The sequence below is a fragment of the Candoia aspera genome, chromosome 13 (genome assembly GCF_035149785.1).
Source record: "Candoia aspera isolate rCanAsp1 chromosome 13, rCanAsp1.hap2, whole genome shotgun sequence".
NCBI lineage: Eukaryota > Metazoa > Chordata > Lepidosauria > Squamata > Boidae > Candoia > Candoia aspera.
In genome coordinates this window covers 10492006-10513424 of record NC_086165.1, presented here as the reverse complement: position 1 = coordinate 10513424, position 21419 = coordinate 10492006, and the positions used below count along the sequence as shown (strand labels likewise).

Sequence of the window (21419 nt, the reverse complement as noted above, 5' to 3'; positions counted from 1 at the left end):
TGGTAGGAGAGTGTCTCCAGTGCCATTACGTCTTTCCAAAAATCAAAACAAAAAACAAGCAAGAAGGGACTGGTGGTTGGGAGGCCATCAGAGTGGTTCCTCCCATCTCTGATCATGTGCAGCTGAAAGATGAGAATACTTGCCCCCCAGAGTAATGGCTGATTGGACCAACCATGTAATGTAAGTATTGTAGTAAATACTGTGAGGAATCCTCAAATATTCCTTCATCTGATCATCTTGGGTGTGGGGGGGCTTTTTCAATGTTAAGTCTGCATTTACTTGTGAAACACATCATGTTTGCCAATTTCTTAACTCACCACATCCACGCAACCTCTACCATGACAGAGTGACTGTTTCCTTGATGTAAGCTGAAACTCTGTGAATGTGTCAGAAAGAAGATGAACTTTGTATATTAGTCAAGGAAAGGGTAACTCTGGATATATCTCCCACCCTAACTTCCTCAGAGAAGTTCCTATAAAAATATTCTGCCAATTTTCATCATGCCAGTGAGACCATATGAGTCAGGAAGTGGTTTAATCAACATAACACCCATTCTTCCATCATATAAATCTTTGCAACATCTGTTATGCTTGAATGTCTCTTGTTCTTTCCATCCCTTTTTGCAGAATAGGCTTGGGATGTCTGTGGAGTATGGTCAAAGGTTAAGATGGTGACGGTGGTGCAGTCAAAGTGCCTGTTTTTTATGTTTTTCATTTGCACTATCGTGGCTGCCATCTTCATTTTTTTTAAAAGCACACCCTTTGGACACCCCTGTTGAGGGTAATGGCTAACACTTATTCCAAATTGATCAGATGCCTGACTCAAAGGAATGCAATGAGTACTATCTATTGAATGTTTATATTTGCTGTGATTTATGGCTTAGTTTGCATTCAACCAGGAGTAGTTTATTCAATAAAACCATGTCTCAACACATTGTGTGGACCCAATCAATACATGAAAGTGACAGTCAGAAATGAAAACTGAAACTCCAGATGCCAAGACTAAATTGTTTATTTACTGTACCCTATGAACTTATTCAGTGTATAGGCTCTTTAAAAAGATAATAACAAGATCTTCTGCAGTTACAATATTTTGGGGCCATAGATTATTATATTGCATAAGAATAAGCAGAATTTGGTTTTCATTTTATGAAGGAAGGCTCAAGAGCTAGATAATCGCTTGAAGAGGACAACACGGCAACTGGAGACCACACTGAATGGTGCATTCAGGAAAACTGGGCAGGTGGTAAAACTGTGCTTGTTTCTTCAGGTCTTCTTTCTTGATCATCAGTATTTCTTTGGGCAACTTGGAAAGGAAATTCCTGCTGGCACAAGGTCCATTCTCCATAGGGCTGTCCAAGCTGAAGGAACGGACTGTTTTTTTCTTGTTTTGAGCTGATAAGACAGAAGGCAAGTCACGGTTGGTCACACATGGATTGTTTTCTGTGAAACACTCATCCAAATAAGGCTCATTGGCCATTGGGATGTATTCTTTCAACAGTGACAAAGAAGAGTTGAGAGATCTTCTCCGAGGCTGTGTAATTATTCTACTCAAAGGTAAAACTTTGCCTTCTTCTTTCTCTGTGAAAGTATGGGAAGTGACACCTGCTGGCTTTAGACTGGGACTAGTTAATTGATTGGGGATTTGGGACTTCTCCTCTGAGATGATGAGAGGTTTAGGCACATGATGCAGGTTGGAGACGTTCACTGCAGCCTGTTGGATGAGGGCCCAGTCTCGTTCGATATCCTCTTGAGTGGTGAACTGGGACGTTACAGAGAAGCGAATAATCAGCTTCTCCTGAATTGTTGCTGGGATGACAAACAGCTTTCCTGATTTGTTCAGATCTGTTAAGACCTTTTCAGTCATCCAGTTGGGACCCTGTTGGTAACAGATGGAGTTTTTCATGATAGTCAATGAGAAAGGAACTTGCAAAGGGACAAACCCAAGACATGAAAGACATTACTCATCCTGCTTTGCCTTTTTGTCATTTCACTACCATTCCACCAACTACAGATGGTTCTGGGAGGTTTTTTTTTTTCCTTCCTAAGATCAAAATGCCCTCCAACAGTCTAGTTAAGCATCAAGGTCAAAATGGGTTTGCTCACACTTCAGTGCAAACTGATATAATTTTGCCTTTTTAGACCCAACATCTCAACAAATCTTTCAAAATCCCCAGTTCTCTGAAGTTTGCCATTCAGTTTGTCAATAATACCTTTTTAAAAAGATATATTAGGAAATTGCACAAAAAATTATTTAGCTCTTAATTGCCAGCACTGATGTACCACCCCAGTCAGATGACTCTGCGTGGTAGAGGAAAGGATCTGAAAACAGCAGTCTCCTCCAAGGAACAAGGAACAACAAAATCTAGCCTGAAAATCATATCGAAAAGGGCATTATACTGGAGAAAATAATTTGCAAAACATTGTGAACCAAAAGTCATACTAATTTTAATGCTTAAAAAAAAACCCTCAAGTTTGATGAACCAATATTGACCTATTTGCAAATATGAAAGTTGAAAAAAAACACTGAGAAACTGAGATTGGCCCATTTCGACTTAGTAATTATACCTGTTCTGTGATGCTTCCTTTTACTGTACCTGAACCATCTATGTGACTTCCCATCAAGGTGGTGTCCCATGTTGAAGTAGTTATGTGTTTCATTGCATCTGCCCATAGTTTACTAAACTTGTTAGTTTTCCTCCCATTTCAGCCTCCAGCTGGGTGCAATAGTCGTGCACTGCAGATTTCAGGCAGCATCATTACATTCTGGTCTGCACCTATTCTTCCCAGCTTTCAAGCACATAAACCAACTCTCAACTTGACACCATTCTGATGAGCTGGAATTCAGTGCCCATCAATCCCCACCAGCATGCTGGAGGAGAATGATAGAGATTGAAGTCCATGCAACTAAAGGGCAGCAAATTAGAAGAGAATGGTATACATTTTTGTAAATATTACAGGAAAATTTTACCTTTACACGAAAAACAACCAGTCCAAGATGCCTCTTAGCAGGGATTTCAAACAAGGGGTCACTTCTGAGCAATGACTCAAAATACTTGGCCATCTCAGTACCCTGGTGGTTCCAAAAACAAAACCAATAATTATTTTCAATACAACAGCTATGGTGAGAAACCTTTGAGCAATCTAGGGCTGCATCTAATTTGTGGGCAGAGCAGGCAGAGTTGAGCAGATCATTCCATTTTTTGTGGGATTTAAGAGAGTTTCTTTTTAGAGCTTATCTTACAGCTGGAGTATCTCCCATCTAAAGATACAGGTAGTCCTCGCTTAACAACCACAATTGGGACTGGAATTTCAATTGCTAAGTGAAGTGATCATTAAGTGAATCTGACCCAATTTTCCAGTGGCTGTTAAGTGAATTACTGTGGGCATTAAGCGAACCATGTGGTTGTTAAGTGAATCACGTAGTTCCCCATTGATTTTGCTTGCCTGAAGCTGGTTGGGAAGGTTGAAAATGGCGATCATGTAACCACATGATGCTGTGATGGTCATAAATGTGAACCAGTCGCCAAGCACCCAAATTGTGATCATGTGACCATGGGGTCATAAGTGTGAAGACCAGTCATAAGCCGTTTTTTTCAGCACTATTGTAAGTCTGAACCATCACTAAATGAATTGTTGTTCAGCAAGGATTACCTGTAACTTTCGCCAATTCCACCCTCAAAATTCAGCAGCATAGACAATATCAAAGGCTAGTCCAACAACTGCTCTGATCAAGGTTGATCCTCAGACATTATTTACCCAACTCTCCTATTGTGCAGTATAGCACAGTTAATCACTGAGAGGAACAGAAAGGTATCTTATTTACATTTATACTTCTAATTCACCTACGTGTCTGACATGCTCCTGAAGCTTTTTCACACCAAATGAGCGAATCACAAACCAGAGTTTCAGAGAGCGAAACCTTCGGCTCAGCGGGATTTGCCAGTGCTGTAAAGGAAAACATAATGAATGAGTCAGGTAAAAGGGAAGAGGTGGGCAACCTTCTGCAATTTACTGCTGAATTTAAGGACTGTCTGGCAAGGTTTACAGGCTGACCACAGTCATGGTTTGTTCAACCATAGTTTATTTAATAAATCGCAATTGCAGGGTTCACTCAACAAACTAGCTCAAAAACAAGTAAACTATCTTATCCCTTAGCCAAAGTTATGAACCAGCTGGCATGAAATGACAGCAAAGTTGGTTAAATTCTTCACAAAGTTGGTTAGGATTTTTTTAAATATCACATATTACTGAAAATGTTAAACAAAAGCTAAACTTGACTTGTACCAGGCATCTGCTAGATTACTGCTATATCCTTTCCAACTTGACAGCTGGACTCTTTGTGTATTTTGTATGCCCCTTCACCTTTGAGCCTCATGCAATAATACATCCATATACTGTATTGCTTCTACTAGTAAAATAGCTAGCGGGCCATTTTTCAAGTGGGAGATGAGATAGGAAAAAGTTACAAGGCTACTTCGAATTTTCTGTTCTCTTCTGAATCCCATTCTGATTTCCTTCACCACTGTTTTTTTGCAAAGAAAAGAAAAAGGAAAGGATTTCTGCTACCTATTCTTGCTTAAGCATAAGCCAAATGTTCTCACCATAAAATCAGTTGCTGACCCAGAATTGGGATGTCTGAGGTAGACGGGGTTGACACTAAAGGTCTGCTGGAGCTTGTATTTATCTTTAACCCTTTTAAAAGATTAAAAGAAAGCAAGCTGATTGGGAAGAATTCCACAGATTGAGAATTTCATACAGATAAGGAGAGGAGAGCATTTTGGCACCCACCAGAATGCTGTGCAATCAAAGTGAACCATCATCCATTTGGAGGGGTTGAAGGTAAAAGAATCGGCATATTCAACTCCGTTAAGAAAGGATCTGAATTCTGGACACAAAAAGGCTGTTCCAGCATATGCAGCATCAACATGAAGCCAAAGTTCCTCTTTAGCACCTGAAGAGAAATCAGTATCAAAAGTCCCATTATTTGAGCTGCTGATCGTATATAAAACCCCAAAGCAAATTATATGCCCCAAACAAAGGTCAACAATAATTTGATGTATGAACAAGCTTCAAATAACACTGTTAGTGAGCTTTCTGATCACTGCTTGGGAACTAGGGGGCCTTTTAAAGCATTGACATGATGTTGGTTGAATAAAAAAGAAGAAAGAAGAGAAATCATGGAGGGTGTTCATGAAAGTTAAACGAAGCAGGCCCAAAACTACAATTACAGCAAAGCACCATTTAATGGATTTGTTGTTTGATTTGGCCAAAAGTTTCCTTCCCCTTATTACAGTGTCTTGTTCCACATCCCATCCTGCATCCATAATTTGAGATATGGGGAAGGCTCGTTCAGAATTAGCTTCCTCAGTTCATTAGGGCTGAGCCATGCATTCAAGTGGGCACTTCATGAATGTGCTATTTGGAATATCAAAGCAATGTGTTTCTGAAAAATTTAATATGGTCACTTTGAGGACCTTTCCTGAGCATCGGTCAGCCCTACCAGTAGACCACAGCAAGAAATCAACTCCATAGGAAGGCTAAAGCTACATTTATTGAGACTGGCTGTAATATCAGACTTTTGCAAGTCTGATTGTGCTGTACCTCCTCTCAGTGAATCTGGCCTGAGCCACTTCTGAATGTTATCTCATTGCTTTGGACATAAAATATGTTTCAGCCCCTTTTGCCTAGGTACAGGTTCTTGCATATACCAGTAGAAGAGAATGTATTTCTTTATTCATCATATTTTTATTACTGCCCATTTCCCCCACTCGGGGGACCCTGGGCAGTTCACAATAAAACAGTATAAAATACGATAAAATCAGAATAATATCAATAAATATACATATAAAATACAATAAAATCCAAGTGATGGCAGATCTAATTCCCCCCAAAGGGGACTGGGACTGGTCCTGGCAGGACTAGGGAACCAACCAGCCCCAAGAGTGGCTCTTCCTCTGCCCACTCCAGGCATGGTGACAAAGCCAGGTCTTCAGCAGTTTCCTGAAGTCCAGAAGTGAGGAGGCCGACCTCACTTCCGGAGGAAGGGTGTTCCAAAGGGAATATATGCAGAGAGAATATATGCAACTCAGGGTTGAACTGTGGAATCCATGGTGCTCTCTGAGCCTGGTGGTTTGATTGTAGACATTTCATTACCCAGCTATGTAACATCATGATGATGTTACCTAGTCAGATAATGAAACGCCTACAATCAAACAACCAAGCTCAGAGAGCACCATGGACCCCATGGTTCTTGCATATTTCTGTCAAAGTCATCTTCTGTACTCTCTACAGCAGTGTTTCTCAACCTTGGCAACTTGAAGATGTGTGGACTTCAGCTCCCAGAATTCCCCAGCCAGCATGCTCATCTGGGAATTCTGGGAGTTGAAGTCCACACATCTTCAAGTTGCCAAGGTTGGGAAACACTGCTCTACAGTACCTGAGCAAGAAGTTCCTTCTGTCAGGATTGTCCTGAAGGAAGTAGCTGTACTGAGCAATTTCTCTGAACAATCCTGAGAGCATCATCCTCCACATCCCTGTTCTGCCCTGGGAGATCAGGGATCTGAGATTACTTGGAGGAGAAGCAGACTTGGTCACCAGCTAGATTTTCCAGGAAGGACCTTTTAGATAAGTGGTGTGTAACTACTTACATATCAGACCTAGCTCTGAAAGGCAGTCAAAAGCACACACGCCGGTTGTGCCGAGAGTTGCACAAACCTAGACAAAACCAGAGATGTATTAAAATGTTTTAAACAAGTAAATTAGAAATTTAAATAAAGTGGGGAGGGGGAGCTGGTAAAAAGTGTGTCTTTTTTGTTGATGCATCAGGCTCTCTGGTCCATAAAGTCTAATTCTCTATACAGACTCATATTTCACAATCTTTAAAAACCTTTCAATTATAACCTGTCTTGATGTGATTTTGTAGTTTTGTTTTTTGTTGGCTGATACACATATTTCTTCATGCCAGCTGTCCATGGTATTGCAGTTTGAAACAGAAAGGGAAGGCTTTTTTTAGAATTAAACATAATAAAAATCATGGTATTTATTTGTTAAAGGTACCAACCCATCTTTCTCCCAGACTGTGCTGACAAAGCACAATAAAATGCAAGCTAAAATACTAAAGTATCAGTTCAGAAGTAGAAAACAGCCACAGGAGTCAATTTGCAAATCCAGAACTGTGTCTGAATGAAAACATCTTTGCCTAGTGGAAAAAATACAGCAAGACAGAGAAAATCAGGCCTTTCTGTGGTTATGATGGGTTAAATTTTGTGAAAGAAAGGTGAGACTATGCAGTATCCATCTTGCTAAAGAGTCTGAAATTTAGCATTCTTATTTGAGGACTTTAGTTTTAAGGAGCAGTCATCTGCTTTGAATTCCATCTTTGAAACGTACAAAAATCTTGTAAATTGCTCTCTTTAGAGCAGTGTTTCTCAACCTTGACAACTTTAAGATGTGTGGGCTTCAACTCCCAGAATTCCCCAGACAGCATGCTGTCTGGGGAATTCTGGGAGTTGAAGCCCACACATCTTAAAGTTGCCAAGGTTGAAAAACACTGGACTAGCCAATATTGAGCAAGAATTGAATGAAGGTGTGTTCTGGGTGCTCCAGACTTGAACGCATATAGATAACCCTACACTGAAAGTATCTTAAGATCTGCAGATGGTGAGCACAAAGTACAGAAATTGCAGGTTGGTTGTAAAATGCATTGGGAATCTTTAGCAAATGGAAGTGGCAATGTGACAGATCCAACTAGGTGCCAAATAATCGCTATCGTTGAAGCAGAAATGCACCTCACAGTGGTGGGAAGGCTCTTGCCTCTTCAGTCTACTAATGGGTCAAGTCTGGAGCGCCCAAAATGTACCTTCATCCAATTCTTTCTCAGTATAAGCTAATCCTGTGTTTCTCAACCTTGGCAACTTTAAGAAGTGTGGACCTCAACTCCCAGAATTCCCCAGCCAGCATGCTGGCTGGGGAATTCTGGGAGTTGAAGTCCATACTTCTTAATGTTGCCAAGGTTGAGAAACACTGCTTTAGAACAAGGCAGGTCTCCCTTTAACTCAGCAATAGGGTTGATAGCTCTGTTTCTCAGTTGTGATGGAACAGTGTCACATCACCCAGACAGAAATAACAATACTTACAAAGATAGGTATCAAGCCACGGCTTCGGTCCTCCTGCACAGCTTTGCTCAGGGTTTCACCTCTCAAGGAAAAATTCTCATCCACCGGCAGAAACCGCATTTTCACAAGGGAAATCAAACCCGCCTTTTCAACGGAGGAGTGAGCCTGCAAAAACAAGACACAGATTGGAGACAGTTGTGGATGACTGTCAAGGAGACACCTTATGAGCAGATATGTTGGCTGTCCAGTTAAAGGCAGGATGCATGTACCAGAGGTAGGTAAATGGAAGCAGTGGGTGACCACATGCATATTCCAAATGAGTGCCAGGGTAAAACTGCATCTTTTCAGTCTGCATCTCAGGTGCCCCAAAGCCACCATTCCTAGGCAAGGCTGCCCCCTGCTGTTCAAAAAGTATATAGGGAGGGAAATGCCCAATAATAAATGGGCAAGGATTTCAAGTTGGTTAGCTAAACCTGTTGTTTGTCCTGTTGCCATCCCAGGAGAAAAGCTGCATGAAAAGGCTATGTTGAAGCCTGCTAGCAAAACTAATCCTGACTTGTGGATTTACTGTTTTGTTCTTTTTAAATCAGTTCAGTCATGTCCGATTCTCGGAGACTGCCTGCCTGGACAAGTCCCTGCAGTTTTCTTGGCAAGGTTTTTTGGAAGTGGTTTGCCACTGCCTCCTTCCTAGGGCTGAGAGAGGGACTGGCCCAAGGTCACCCAGCTGGCTTCATGCCTAAGATGGGACTCAAGTTCACGGTCTCCCAGTTTCTAGCCTGATGCTTTAACCACTACACCAAACTGTTATAATGCATTTAATGATGTAGCAGAAGGTGTATTCTATTATAAATATTTTATGACAGTGGAATATATATATTGCACAGTAATAGTAGGGCTTATGATATATGCCAGAGGTATATAACATGGATTATTAATATTACAAGTCTCACTATCCCTGCCCATGGACTGCCCAGGCTGACATTCATGGGCATTGTTTTCAAAAACTTCCAAAGGCCTTGAGTTTGCTTAACTTTGCGATGAGAAGCAAATTTCCTTTCAGTATGCTCATCCTTAAGAAGCAAAACACTGAGATTAATATTCAAGATAGAGGCATAGAAGCAGACTTGGGGTAACCCCAAGGTTTGTAGAAATGTTCCAATTACTTCTGAAACAAAATTCTGGGGGGAAAAAATTCTGGGAAACCTGGAAAAGTGAAGTCTGTCCTTGGTCTTGAAAGAGGAAAAAGAATGGAAAAGATTGGGGAATGGTATGGAATCTTCCAGAAATTAACATTTTAGGCTGGCTAACATTGTGAACAAGAGCATGCTAAACTACAACACAGTGTTGCAGGCCCCACTGAACATCAATATACAATATATTGTAATTTAAATGATGCTAAAATTGTATTCCATACTGTACCTGCATGAGTCTGGTCATTCTTACAGCCATCTTGCAAGATAGACCAGAACTGTGTTCTTTGGTTTCCCCTATCCCAAAGCTGGCTACAGACCGCTCCCAGGAATTAAACCAGGGCATCTCTTATCTCTGCTCTTTAACATTGAATGCTGCCATCAGGCACTCAATTCCAAGCATTAATATATTGGCTCTAAGGCATCTGTGGAGGTGGAGATATGCATGTGACAGATATCAAAAGGAAGTAGGGCTTTAATTGCATGGTTATGGCCCCACCATCTTGAGTTTTCTAACTTCTACTCACTGCAAATACCCCTGTGGGCCATGTTTTTTTTTCCAGATCAGGTTTTATAGGTAGTAATAACTGAAAAGTTCACACACAGATATATGAAGGAGTAACTCACCTGATCTGAAGCATATGCAATTAGACGAGAATTCAGAATGGAATCGTCTATATTTGGCTCGGATGTTTTCATTTCAAGAATTTTATTTTTTCTGGCTGCTAGCAGAGCAATCAGGGTTGATTCACTAACTGTGCTCTGTAGGGGGAAAGAGAAAAAAAACTCCAACAATGATTTATACTTGATAAGAGAAACATCCTACAGTAGTCCCTTTTTAACTCCAAATGCCAAGGTGAACGTGGGACTGTCTAGATCAGAAACCACTTCTTCATATCTTTTTTCTTTCACCTCTTTTCTTTTCTTTTTGCACTTTAGCTTTCTCTTTTATTTTTTCCTCTTACTTTTTTATTCTACAGTATTTTACTTTGATTTAATTTTTACTCCTGTTCTGAAAACTTTCAATAAAATTATATTAAAAAAACAAAAACTTCGGAATGGTCTGGGGGCCAAGACTTCCAGAGTTCCATGCAGCTGGCAGGACTTACATTGTAACCCCCTGTTGTAGCGTATCAATAAGTTTCGTGAATGTCCAAGCGAGATACTAGATCAGCTTTCCCCAACTGAACGCATTCCAAATGTTTTAGGACACAACTCTCCGAATTCCTGACTGGATGAGATGTCAACCAGAGAAACAAGCTGCTGCATGAAGTAGCTACTCTTTTTCTGCTGGAGATCTTTAAACACAGGCTGGATGGTCATTTGTCAGAGATGCTCTAGGGACTAGATGACCTCAAAGGTCCCCTCCAATTGCATGATGCTATGATTCCCAACCTTCCTGGGAGTTCTGGAATTTGTAGCCCCAACACATTTGGAGGGCACCAGATTGGACAAAGGTGTACCAGACACAGCTACCTGATCTAAGCATGCTCAGATTAAAACAAAGAACCCTCCAGCATCAGTCACATGGTAAATGGATGGCCATGTCAATTAAATCAATCGATCAAATCATTTACCTGCAAGATGCCGCCACCCTTGCTACCTGGATGATAATGTAAGAATGTTTCTGGAAGACCCATCATTTGAGCCAACCAATCCATCACGTTCATTTCCAGTTCTGTGCAAGCTGGACTGGATGCCTGAGAGTAGGGGAAGAAAACACAGTGGGTAACAGCATCCCATGGGATGGCAGGGGGGGGCATAGATGTAGGAATGCCTATTTTTTTTCCACAAATTGCATGGGGATGTAAGAATATCTATGCTTTCTCAATGACAGGAGGACATGAAGAGCAACATGCAACTCACTCATGTCCCATTTCTAGGCTTCTCAAGGGCTTCTACATTATTACAGAAAGAAGCAGGATATAGCCCTTTGAAATGATCCTGAAGGGTCCCCTTCTGTGATTAAACATAGAAGCCATTTGAGGTTTTAAATTGATAAGCAAGGCAGGATAGACTACCAAGCTTTGTCCTGTCTAATCATGTCTTGTTACTACTGTAAAGGGTTTTTAAAGTTGCAGTAGTGTGACTGCTTACACAATGCCCATTTTAACAAGCACACCACCCTATACAGGAGGACAGGGATGTGCATGAAATAGCCAAATGTTAATATATAAATAAGCACTTCCTGATTCCCTTGGCTGGCTTGTTTCTCCTCTGATCTCATGTCACTATCTGCGAATATAGTGCAGATATCATGCAAGGTTTTTTTTTTTTTTTTTAAAGAACTCTGCCACCCTTGAAACACTACTTGGCATTTCCCCTTCCTTGCTTCACAGTATTGTGGCCAAAACCTGGCGCACCTAAAGCTACCAGATCACTTTGAAGATGCAACGTAATTTTATTTGCATGCATAAAAGCAATAACACAGTATATAGACTGGGCCCCCAGCAAAGCTTTGCTCTTTGCTGAACAGCCGTGAGTAAAAGCAGAACCAGAGCTTATACACCTTTGGCCCACTACATTACAAAGGCCAGACAAAGAAAAGGGTGGATGTGTGACATTGGAATATTTTAGATAAACCCATCCGTGTGACCTTCTTCTTATTTATCCCTTCTGACTAGGTCAGCATGCAAGCCATGCTGTCTCTGAGATTTGGTTGGTGAACAGAAACAATTTGGTTTACTGGTTCCTGACTGGGTCTTCTCCCTGCTGCCACTCAGGGTCAATTCAGCTTGCTGTGAACATTTTCTTACAAGGGCACTTTAAAGAGTTCATCTGCATGTGGGCAGGGGGCATCTCAGCAGCTTGGTAGTGAATGCAGCTTATATGTGTCTTGGGGGGGGTACTTTTACCATCACAAGAGAGAGAAACAGCTCACAACCCAATGTGCTTCCCCATTTGTGGGCATTGTCCTTCCGTGGAAAAGACTTGCTTGGCACATCATGTTTGCTGTCCCTACCGTCCTCCATTCCTAGCTAGCATTTCCTTCTGCTTGGCTAATGAATAAGCCCTTAAATTTTGCTTCTCGCTATTTTCACAAGCTTTCCTGTCATGCAGCCACACAACCCAGTTCACTGGCCTTGCTGGACCCCTGATGACTTCATAAGCCGAAATCATTCTTCTGGTATAAACATCTCATAATAGCTTATTAGGAAGGATGACTTGTAACCAATGGACAAATATTCCCAAATATAGGATGAATAACCCAGATATTGCTTCTCTGTTTGTAAAGAGAGGGGTTTCTGAAGGAGCACCCAAGGTTCTACAGCTGTGCATTCAGCAACTGGCCAACCTGAAGCAGAAAGCAAGGGCAGAACACCTGGCATTCTCTACACCTAGCTACTGACCAGCTCAGTGTTTTTCAACCTTGACAACTTTAAGATATGTTGACTTCAACTCCCAGAAAACCAAACTTTTCTCAAGAAATCTGGGGTGAAATCATCCAACTCTACTCTTAAAATTCCATCTATAGAGCATGTCGTCTCCAAAATCAAAACTGTACCCTGAATTTAATTCTTGACAGAGCTTGTTTTTATGTGTATATTACATGTGTATTATGTATGTGTCCATATATATAAAATAAATATATTTTATTTATTACAGTCATATCTTGCCTTTTCTCTAGGAACCACATACTGCCTTGGGTAGGGAAGAAAAATTCTGATAGGTTGGACTGAGAGAAAGTTAATGGCCCCTGGTTGAATGGGGACTTCAACCTAGTCTTCCCAATCCATGCCCAACACCTTAACTATTACATTATACTACCTACTGCACTGATACTATACAACAATACTCTGTTTTATATGCAGTGTATGACTTGTGATTTGTTCTGGAGCTTGTTGTATCTTTTTTAGACTGGCAACTGATCAAGTACAAATTCTTTGATCAATTAAGAATCTGGGATTTTGAGTAGAAGAAAAGCACTAGCACTGAGAGATCTTAAAAATTGGAGTTACTTACCCAAGTAAATCCCAAACAGTTAATAGCATCTGCTAACATATCTCCAAGGAGTGAAGGCCAGGAAGTCAGAGCTGGGAAATAGGCATGCATTTGTGGACTTTGCCAGTGGACCACCTAAGTTAAGAGAAGAACACAGAAAAATACTTTCAGCTGGTCCATCATTAAATGAAGAAGATGGAAAGAAAGACAGGACAATGTAAATAAGTTGTCCAAGCAAAGGGAAGGAAAGTTTCTCAGGATTCCTATCTTCCTTTGCCCCCTGGTAATGAAAAAGTGTTTCAATAGTTGGCAGTCCTTGGCTAACCATGCCCTACTTTGGAAACTAAGCCATGTCAGAACTCATAGGAATGCCAAGGCCATAGACTAAACTGGGAAGTCAGAACACATCCTGAAAGAAGACAATAGCAAACCACTTCCATACTGCTGCCAAGAAAACTACATAGATATATCCATAAAGACCTCAGGACTTAAGGTCAACTTGAAGGAGATGTCTTTAATCAAGAAGATGAGTTATGATATGGCAGGTAATGTACAACTATCAAGTCTAGTAGCCAATGATACCTCAAGTCTTTACCCGTGGTGTGAGCAGGATCTATCATCCAGTAAGAACATCTTTATGTTTGGGGCAGCCTTCTCTAACCTGGTCCTCTCCAGATGTGTATATAGATGGCTGGGAGTTGAACCCCATGACATATAGAGGACATCTAGTTGGGAAGGATAACTTTAAATCACCAGTAAAGGATAGCTAATTGAATGTACTGTAAATAAGTGAGTCACTCTCTCTCAGGGTTGTTGTTGTGGGGAAAATAGGAGGAGGAAGGGGTATTAGGTATGTTCACCACCTTGAGTTATTTATAAAAAATAACAAAGTTTGGATAAAAATGAAAATAAAATAAAATAAAAAATACTCTTGTTTAAGCATGAAATTTATCTCAGTCAAACACACTGATGGCCCTCTGTTGTAAAGAGGAAATAGCAGTCCATTCTTATTTGTTGTATCTAATGAGGGAGAGCATTTAGTGTTGCTCAGGAAAGAGTCCGTTATTTGTCACCGTTATCAAAATGTATCTAGTGCTGTGTGCAGTGCTGAATTGGCATTTGACCTATAAATCTGTCCTTTTCTGGAAAAAAAAGTAACATTACTTTGTCTAGGTTGCCACTACTTAAAAAAAGATTAAGAAAAAAGCATGGGCTCAGCAACATTTCAGATACTCAATATATTCTTAACATAGTTAGGTGTCTAGGTAGCAGAGAATATTTATTTAAGACCTCCAGCTGAATGGGGAGACATTGACATATCCTTAGCTCATCCTTTTCAACATTACATTGAAAAAACATTCTGTGTGTACATGTTGGTGGTAGATTTGGACTATGGGTGGTCAGCTACTAAAGCTGGCCCAAGAAATGTTGCTCCTTATAGGACAGATACTTGGGCATCTGGAACAGAAGTTCCCTTAGCTAATTCTCCTTACACAAGAGCAATGAATTAATTAACAATTAACCGTTCTTTCATGGCATTCCAATCTACTGTATGAAGATGCTCTCTCACTTTCACAGATGGAAGGACCAGCTCAAGAAAATCACCAAAATTTTTCTTCTCCATTTTAAAAGAACACTGAGGAATCAGACTGTCATCCTCAAGTCAAGCATTAATCTTAAAGGTGAACTGCCAAGGCATAAACCTATAGTTCCTACTTGGAAACCAACAGAATAGCCATCTGCAACTAGGTCCTTCATTTTTGTTGGAATTCCTCTTCTTACTCAGATTTCTGGGATATACATTGCCAGTAAACATCTGTGGAACAACAGAACAGCAACTGGCTGGATTAGGAATGGGAAATGGGTCACCCTTCAAATTTGCAATGGGACTTCTGTCTTCCCTGATCATTGGCCATACTTTCAAATTGATGGGAATTGGGATCCAGTGTCTGGGGATCCACCAGTTCTGTTTGGCTAAACACACCACTGGTTTCTCCTTGTTGAGTTTTGATTTATTTATACACACACACACATACAGTAAAGGTTCTCTAAGTTCTCCATCCTCTCCATTCTGCCCATTGGCCTGCTGGTGAGGGTTCTAAGAGCTGAAGTCCCAACAGATCTGGAGAATACTAGGTGGGAGACAGTTACTCTACATGTATCCCTTTTTTCATATCATGCACACCTGTCCTTACCCCAGGCATAATGATATTCTCTATGTCTCTGAAGATATTATCCCAGCTTTCCGGCTCCAAAGGGGCTCCATTGGGTAGTTGATCTCTCATGTAACCTGGCTGCACATCAGGATATACCCGCCTTTCCCGTATGTTGGTTAGGTACTGGCAAATATAGTCCACCATCTCTTTCCCTAGGAAGAAGTAGCAAGGGTAACTCACAAACACCATGCCTGCCCACTGGGGACATTCTACACATCCATGTGATCACTGCCAGAGTTTGGGGACAACTTGCACAAATAGGCACTATCAGCACAGATAGAATTTCTCGAGAGCAGGGTTTCTCAACCTTGGCAACCTTAAGGTGCTGGCTGGGAAATTCTGGGAGTGGAAGTCCAAGCATTTTAAAGCGGCCAAGGTTGAGAAACCCTGCTTTGGGTGAAGGCTGGGATATCATAAGATGCTCCCAAGAAACTTGCAGGTAAACTGTAGAAGCAGCAGCCTCTTTGTCTTAGACTCCATTTGTACCTGGTATAGACAGATACCCTTCATTTCTGCAGCTGCCAATAGCTGAGTGGATTTCCCTGATCCCATTCAAAAAAACAAAAGTGAGCTGAGAAAATCCCTGGAACGAACAGGAATTCCATCATTCAAATCTCCTACTGTGCCCCTTCCCGGACTCACCTCTCCATCTGTATTCCTCGTGGTCCATGCTGTCTCTTTCAGAGAATGGCTGCTTCCCAAATGGTTGTCCCTGGACCACAGATAGCTGTTTGCTCAGCTGAGTTGCCTTCATCCTGCAGCCTTTTATATCTTCTATCTGCCAGGCCTATGAAAATCTACGTCAGCCAATTATTAGGAAATAAGCCTCTGATGGCGCCTCCCAGATTTACTCCTCTTTTTGGAGCTTGTTCAGAGGTCTTTGATGTTCGGCAAATTGGAGCCCCATTCATCATGTCACTACAGCAGGAAACAACATTACGCCTGGCCAATAACAGATAGTATCAATAATGGTGAAGTTAGTTACTCCACACACACATGCAGCACAGAAGGTAATTAAGCTGTAGGAGCCCAAATGCTTGGGTGTTTAAATTAAATTAAATGAGTCCCCCGTTGGGGGAGATGGGCGGTGATATAAATTTAAATAATAAATAAATAAATAAATGATTGTCTTCTCAGAAGAGAACCAGTTTGGTCTAGTGGTTCTGGGCTAGAAATCAGGAGTCGGTGAGTTCTAGTCCCGCCTTAGGCATGAAAGCCGGCTGGGCAACCTTGGGCCAGTCCCTCTCTCTCAGCCCAAGAGCCAATCAGGCGTGGTAGGAGAGTTCTAGTCCCGCCTTAGGCTTGAAAGCCAGCTGGGCAACCTTGGGCCAGTCCCTCTCTCTCAGCCCAAGAGCCAATCAGGCGTGGTAGGAGAGTTTTAGTCCTGCCTTAGGCTTGAAAGCCGGCTGGGCAACCTTGGGCCAGTCCCTCTCTCTCAGCCCAAGAGCCAATCAGACATGGTAGGAGAGTTCTAGTCCCGCCTTAGGCTTGAAAGCCGGCTGGGCAACCTTGGGCCAGTCCCTCTCTCTCAGCCCAAGAGCCAATCAGACATGGTAGGAGAGTTCTAGTCCCGCCTTAGGCTTGAAAGCCAGCTGGGCAACCTTGGGCCAGTCCCTCTCTCTCAGCCCAAGAGCCAATCAGACATGGTAGGAGAGTTCTAGTCCCGCCTTAGGCATGAAAGCCGGCTGGGCAACCTTGGGCCAGTCCCTCTCTCTCAGCCCAAGAGCCAATCAGACATGGTAGGAGAGTTCTAGTCCCGCCTTAGGCATGAAAGCCGGCTGGGCAACCTTGGGCCAGTCCCTCTCTCTCAGCCCAAGAGCCAATCAGACATGGTAGGAGAGTTCTAGTCCCGCCTTAGGCTTGAAAGCCAGCTGGGCAACCTTGGGCCAGTCCCTCTCTCTCAGCCCAAGAGCCAATCAGGCGTGGTAGGAGAGTTCTAGTCCCGCCTTAGGCTTGAAAGCCAGCTGGGCAACCTTGGGCCAGTCCCTCTCTCTCAGCCCAAGAGCCAATCAGGCGTGGTAGGAGAGTTCTAGTCCCGCCTTAGGCATGAAAGCCAGCTGGGCGACCTTGGGCCAGTCCCTCTCTCTCAGCCCAAGAGCCAATCAGGCGTGGTAGGAGAGTTCTAGTCCTGCCTTAGGCATGAAAGCCGGCTGGGCGACCTTGGGCCAGTCCCTCTTTCTCAGCCCAACCCACCTCACAGGGTTGTTGTTGTGGGTAAAAGAAGAAGAGGAAGGAGTATTTGGTATGTTCCCTGCCTTGAGCTATTCATAAAAATAATAAAGGCAGGATAATAAGTAAATGAATAAATGAAATGCTTCATAATTAAACCGCAGAAGACAACATTCAGTTGAGTTTAGCTTACACCATGTTTGCTAGAGACAGGGACAAAGCAAAGTACCAAGGAAGATGCACCAAAGATCATTCAAAACGGAGTCAGGAGGGTCCCCAAAGTTGTGAAATACATGTGGCCAGATAAAGGAGGGTGTCCTATGAGCCCACTAAACCCAAGTCTAAAATGATCCATCACACATGAGGGAAAAGCAATCTAGATAAGCTTATCCCACAAGTCAATAAACTGTCATTGTCTTTCAGGAGCTGAACAGTTTTCTATTATCTTAATAATGTAACCTGGATACAGTGCTAAAAGCAAGTTGTGATATATGACCACATTTATTATTCCAACATCTTACCACATATTGGCTCTTTCCACATATAGCATCTTGGTCCTCAACACATGTATTCTGGTGGCAGCAGGACACGTGTTTCCTTGTTACAGTATCAGAAAGTAAGAAAAATTTGCAGGATCAGAGACCCAAAGTATAGCTTTGCTTCTCACATAGTGACCAACCAAATATATCTTAAATTTCTTCCAGAAACAGATGGCAGTCCCAGCTCTCTTCCTACTGCTTCCTTGGCATGCAGGGGGTAACTGTCTTTGATCCTGGAGGCTCTATTTATCTTCAGGCAGGGCAACCCACAGCCCATGAGCTGGATGACACTTCACATGCCAACTGTCATCAGCATAATTTTTTGCTTTAAATGTACACACACATGCACACACTCACATGCCTTTAGAGAAGTCCATTGAAGTTCTGTTCCAAAAAAGAGCTGAAGGTGTTGGGTTTACCCTTTGCTGTGAAATCATAGCCCAATCTTTTCATTTTTAAATGAGGTGCCCACCTCTGATTTATCCCTTCATAATTGTATCCTTCAAATTTTTGCTTAATTTCTTAATCTACCCAAGTGACTAGCCATCAACATTTGTTATCTACCTGAGGAGCCTATGTTGGAGGAAAGATAGGATATAAATCAAGCAGGCAAATGTATCATATGCTGTAATGGTGAATTCCATAAACGAAGCTTATGAAATTCATTCCCACAAGAATCTTACTTATGAACATGAGTAAGATACTGCAACTTGCAACTTAAATTCCTGGCATTATTCTGAGAGATTTTCGCTTCCTTCTTTCACATTAGGCAGACTCAGATTTCTGGTGACAAACAAGGCAGATTTTGAAAGAATCTAGATTCTTATAATAAAACATCCTTTTTCCAACAGAAGCAAATTGCTGCATTAGCTAAATGCAGTGAAAGAGCCTAATTAAGTTTCTGAAAGTAGATACTGTCCACCTAGACAATGTTAGCTAATGCACAGACTTGTGGTCTTGTACTAAATGCATACAAAGATTTTAGTGTGTAACATTACACACTAAAAACTACATTCTGGGAAAGGAAAGGGAATCTTTTATTTCCTCCAATGGAATGGATTTTGCATATTTATTTATTTTTAGGCTATTCAATATGTATAGTTACACACTGCTTCACACAATCATGATGTGCTTATTTGGTTTTTTCTCAATGTGTTGTCTGAAGCCAACCAATTCAATAATCTCAGTCAAGCAATGACTTAGCTTGAGGTGTCAACTCAGCCTGAGACAGAAGTCTTGAGCCCAAGCACTACCCTTCTGACTAACTAGTTATCCAGATCTAGAGTGCTCACCATTTTGGATTTATGTCCATAGGAATTAGACACCAAGGTGTGTTGTAGATTTCTATTCTGACATCTGCAAATGAAAAATAATGAGCTTCTTTAGGCGTAGGTAAGAAGCTAAGCCTTGAGCTCACATATAATAGAGGGTAAGTTGGCAGCACATACATTCATTGTATGTTCTCTGGTGTCTGAGCAAGTCTTGTGAACACAGATACATGCACTCTGGTATAAGAAAGTGTTCAAATAGAGGCAAGAAAGTTCTTGACACAGAGAGACAGAGACAGAGAAAGAGATAGCACATGTATCTATCATTGCAAACTTCTGTTTTCTCTAGATACCCAGCAAGTGAGATCCGATAAGCCACTTAGGCAGTGAATCATATCATGTGATGGTGATGGTGATCTTGTGATGATATGGTGATCTTGAGAACAGAAGGGTAAGGAAAATGTTATAAACTTGCTTCCTCTTTGCTCTTTCAAAAATATTTTAGATGAAAGCCATACATCACAGATTTACTATTTATCTTACCTCACACTAAAATGGCACACTAATTGAAGAGGTGAGCAAATACACTCAAATTGTATTCAGACAGGAAACAAAGGACGGAGAGAAGTTCAAATGGCACAGTGAGCAAATATGATTTGATGCAAATGACTACTTTGTTATAGTTACCTTCCACTTGGACTCAGCAGCAAGCCAAGGTAGAAGAATATTTACTCATAGGCAACTGAATGAATAGAAATAGTATGTTGGTTAAGTGCTAAGAAAAGCCATGTCGTCAAAACCTTGGGAAAAGCACCATGTGTCACAAGTGGCTCAACCTGTCTTCAGAATAGGTATTTGTTGGTCTAAATCATCACCGAACCAGACCTCTCGTTTCTGATGCATTTGATGTATTTTCTGTCTGTCTCAGAAATGGTTGTAATGCTGAACTTGGAGGACATAATTGGTTGGGCAGATCAAGCTTTGATTGGGTAAGGTGTATGAACCTCAAAAGCTGACCTCACAAATAATAAGCTACTCTTGAGTTAACAGATATGGACATTCCAAAACCATACCTAATGGGTTGGCAGGCTGGTTAAACTTGTTCTGACTCCCCCACCTATTTGTCGAAATTGTGGCTTTTTGTAATGCTTATGCGGCTTAGCCTTATTTTAGTAGAAGGCTAGAAATGCAAAGGGAGGTTCTCTTTCAGCCACATAGACCCGCTATTTAAACCTAATGAGCTTTCCACAGCTGCAGCGAGAAAAGGGTGTAGGCTTAGTTGCTATGTATGCCAAACTAAACATATCTGACTTCTTTTCAACCCCACTACTTCAATTTGGTATCAAAGGTTTTGAACATCTTCTGACAAAGGAGAGGAAAAACGTGGTTTTACAGGAGTCGTGCGGCTTCTATTATACTGCAAGCAAAGCGATCCGGTTGTTCCTCCCATGGATTTTGTTCAGAACAGGAAGCCCAGGTATCCAGAAAGCTGCTGAGTGATGGAGAGATGGGTGGTAGCAAATACCACCAAAAGAAATCTTAAATTGCAATGCACCCCAAGAAGGATAGAAAAACAGATGACATTTTCATAGGAGAAAACCATTTTCAGGAGAGAAGATGGATTTTGGTTATCCTTGGGCAAGTATTTGACTTTCATCACGCTACTTAACTTAGCCGATGTTTCTGCTTTCTTGAAATATGTTAGTCAAATGTGAAATCCATCAAGCACTATAAATAACTTATGAAACTTCAGGCTTGTATTTGGAAAATTGTATTTTACCATAGCCGGACTATTATAGACATACATTCACAGCTCAGGAGGGGGGGAATATCTTTTGTTTCTTACATCTCTGGAAGAGATCTGTGATTATTTTTCTGTTGAGAAAGGTGATTCATCACGAGAGATGTTCAGCTTCCCATATCAGGTTTAACTGTCTTAAATCAACAGCCTCAAGCAATGAACCTTGTTATCCAGCACT

General features: G+C 41.5%; 1 protein-coding gene across 1 annotated transcript; it reads right to left on the bottom strand.

Moving 5' to 3' along the window:
* Nucleotides 1–990: 990 nt before the first annotated feature.
* HDC (histidine decarboxylase) lies at nucleotides 991–16134 on the bottom strand. The gene is made up of 12 exons (XM_063313877.1): nucleotides 16107–16134; nucleotides 15444–15616; nucleotides 13270–13383; nucleotides 10884–11006; nucleotides 9934–10068; nucleotides 8138–8281; nucleotides 6650–6716; nucleotides 4791–4953; nucleotides 4604–4694; nucleotides 3849–3947; nucleotides 2971–3072; nucleotides 991–1878 (listed from the first exon to the last, which is right to left on the bottom strand). The coding sequence occupies exons 1-12, from the start codon at nucleotides 16132–16134 to the stop codon at nucleotides 1168–1170; spliced, it is 1950 nt and encodes a 649-aa protein (XP_063169947.1). The 3' UTR covers nucleotides 991–1167.
* Nucleotides 16135–21419: the final 5285 nt, after the last annotated feature.

Bases quoted from the DNA above. Each gene is read 5' to 3' on its own strand.
- HDC (XM_063313877.1), bottom strand. From the start codon at position 16,134: ATGGACCACGAGGAATACAGATGGAGAG. The intron at 15,617-16,106 runs GTGAGTCCGGGA...ACTTCTTCCTAG, and splicing joins CGAGGAATACAGATGGAGAG to GGAAAGAGATGGTGGACTAT. The intron at 11,007-13,269 runs GTAAGTAACTCC...CCCTACTCTCAG, and splicing joins ACTGTTTGGGATTTACTTGG to GCATCCAGTCCAGCTTGCAC.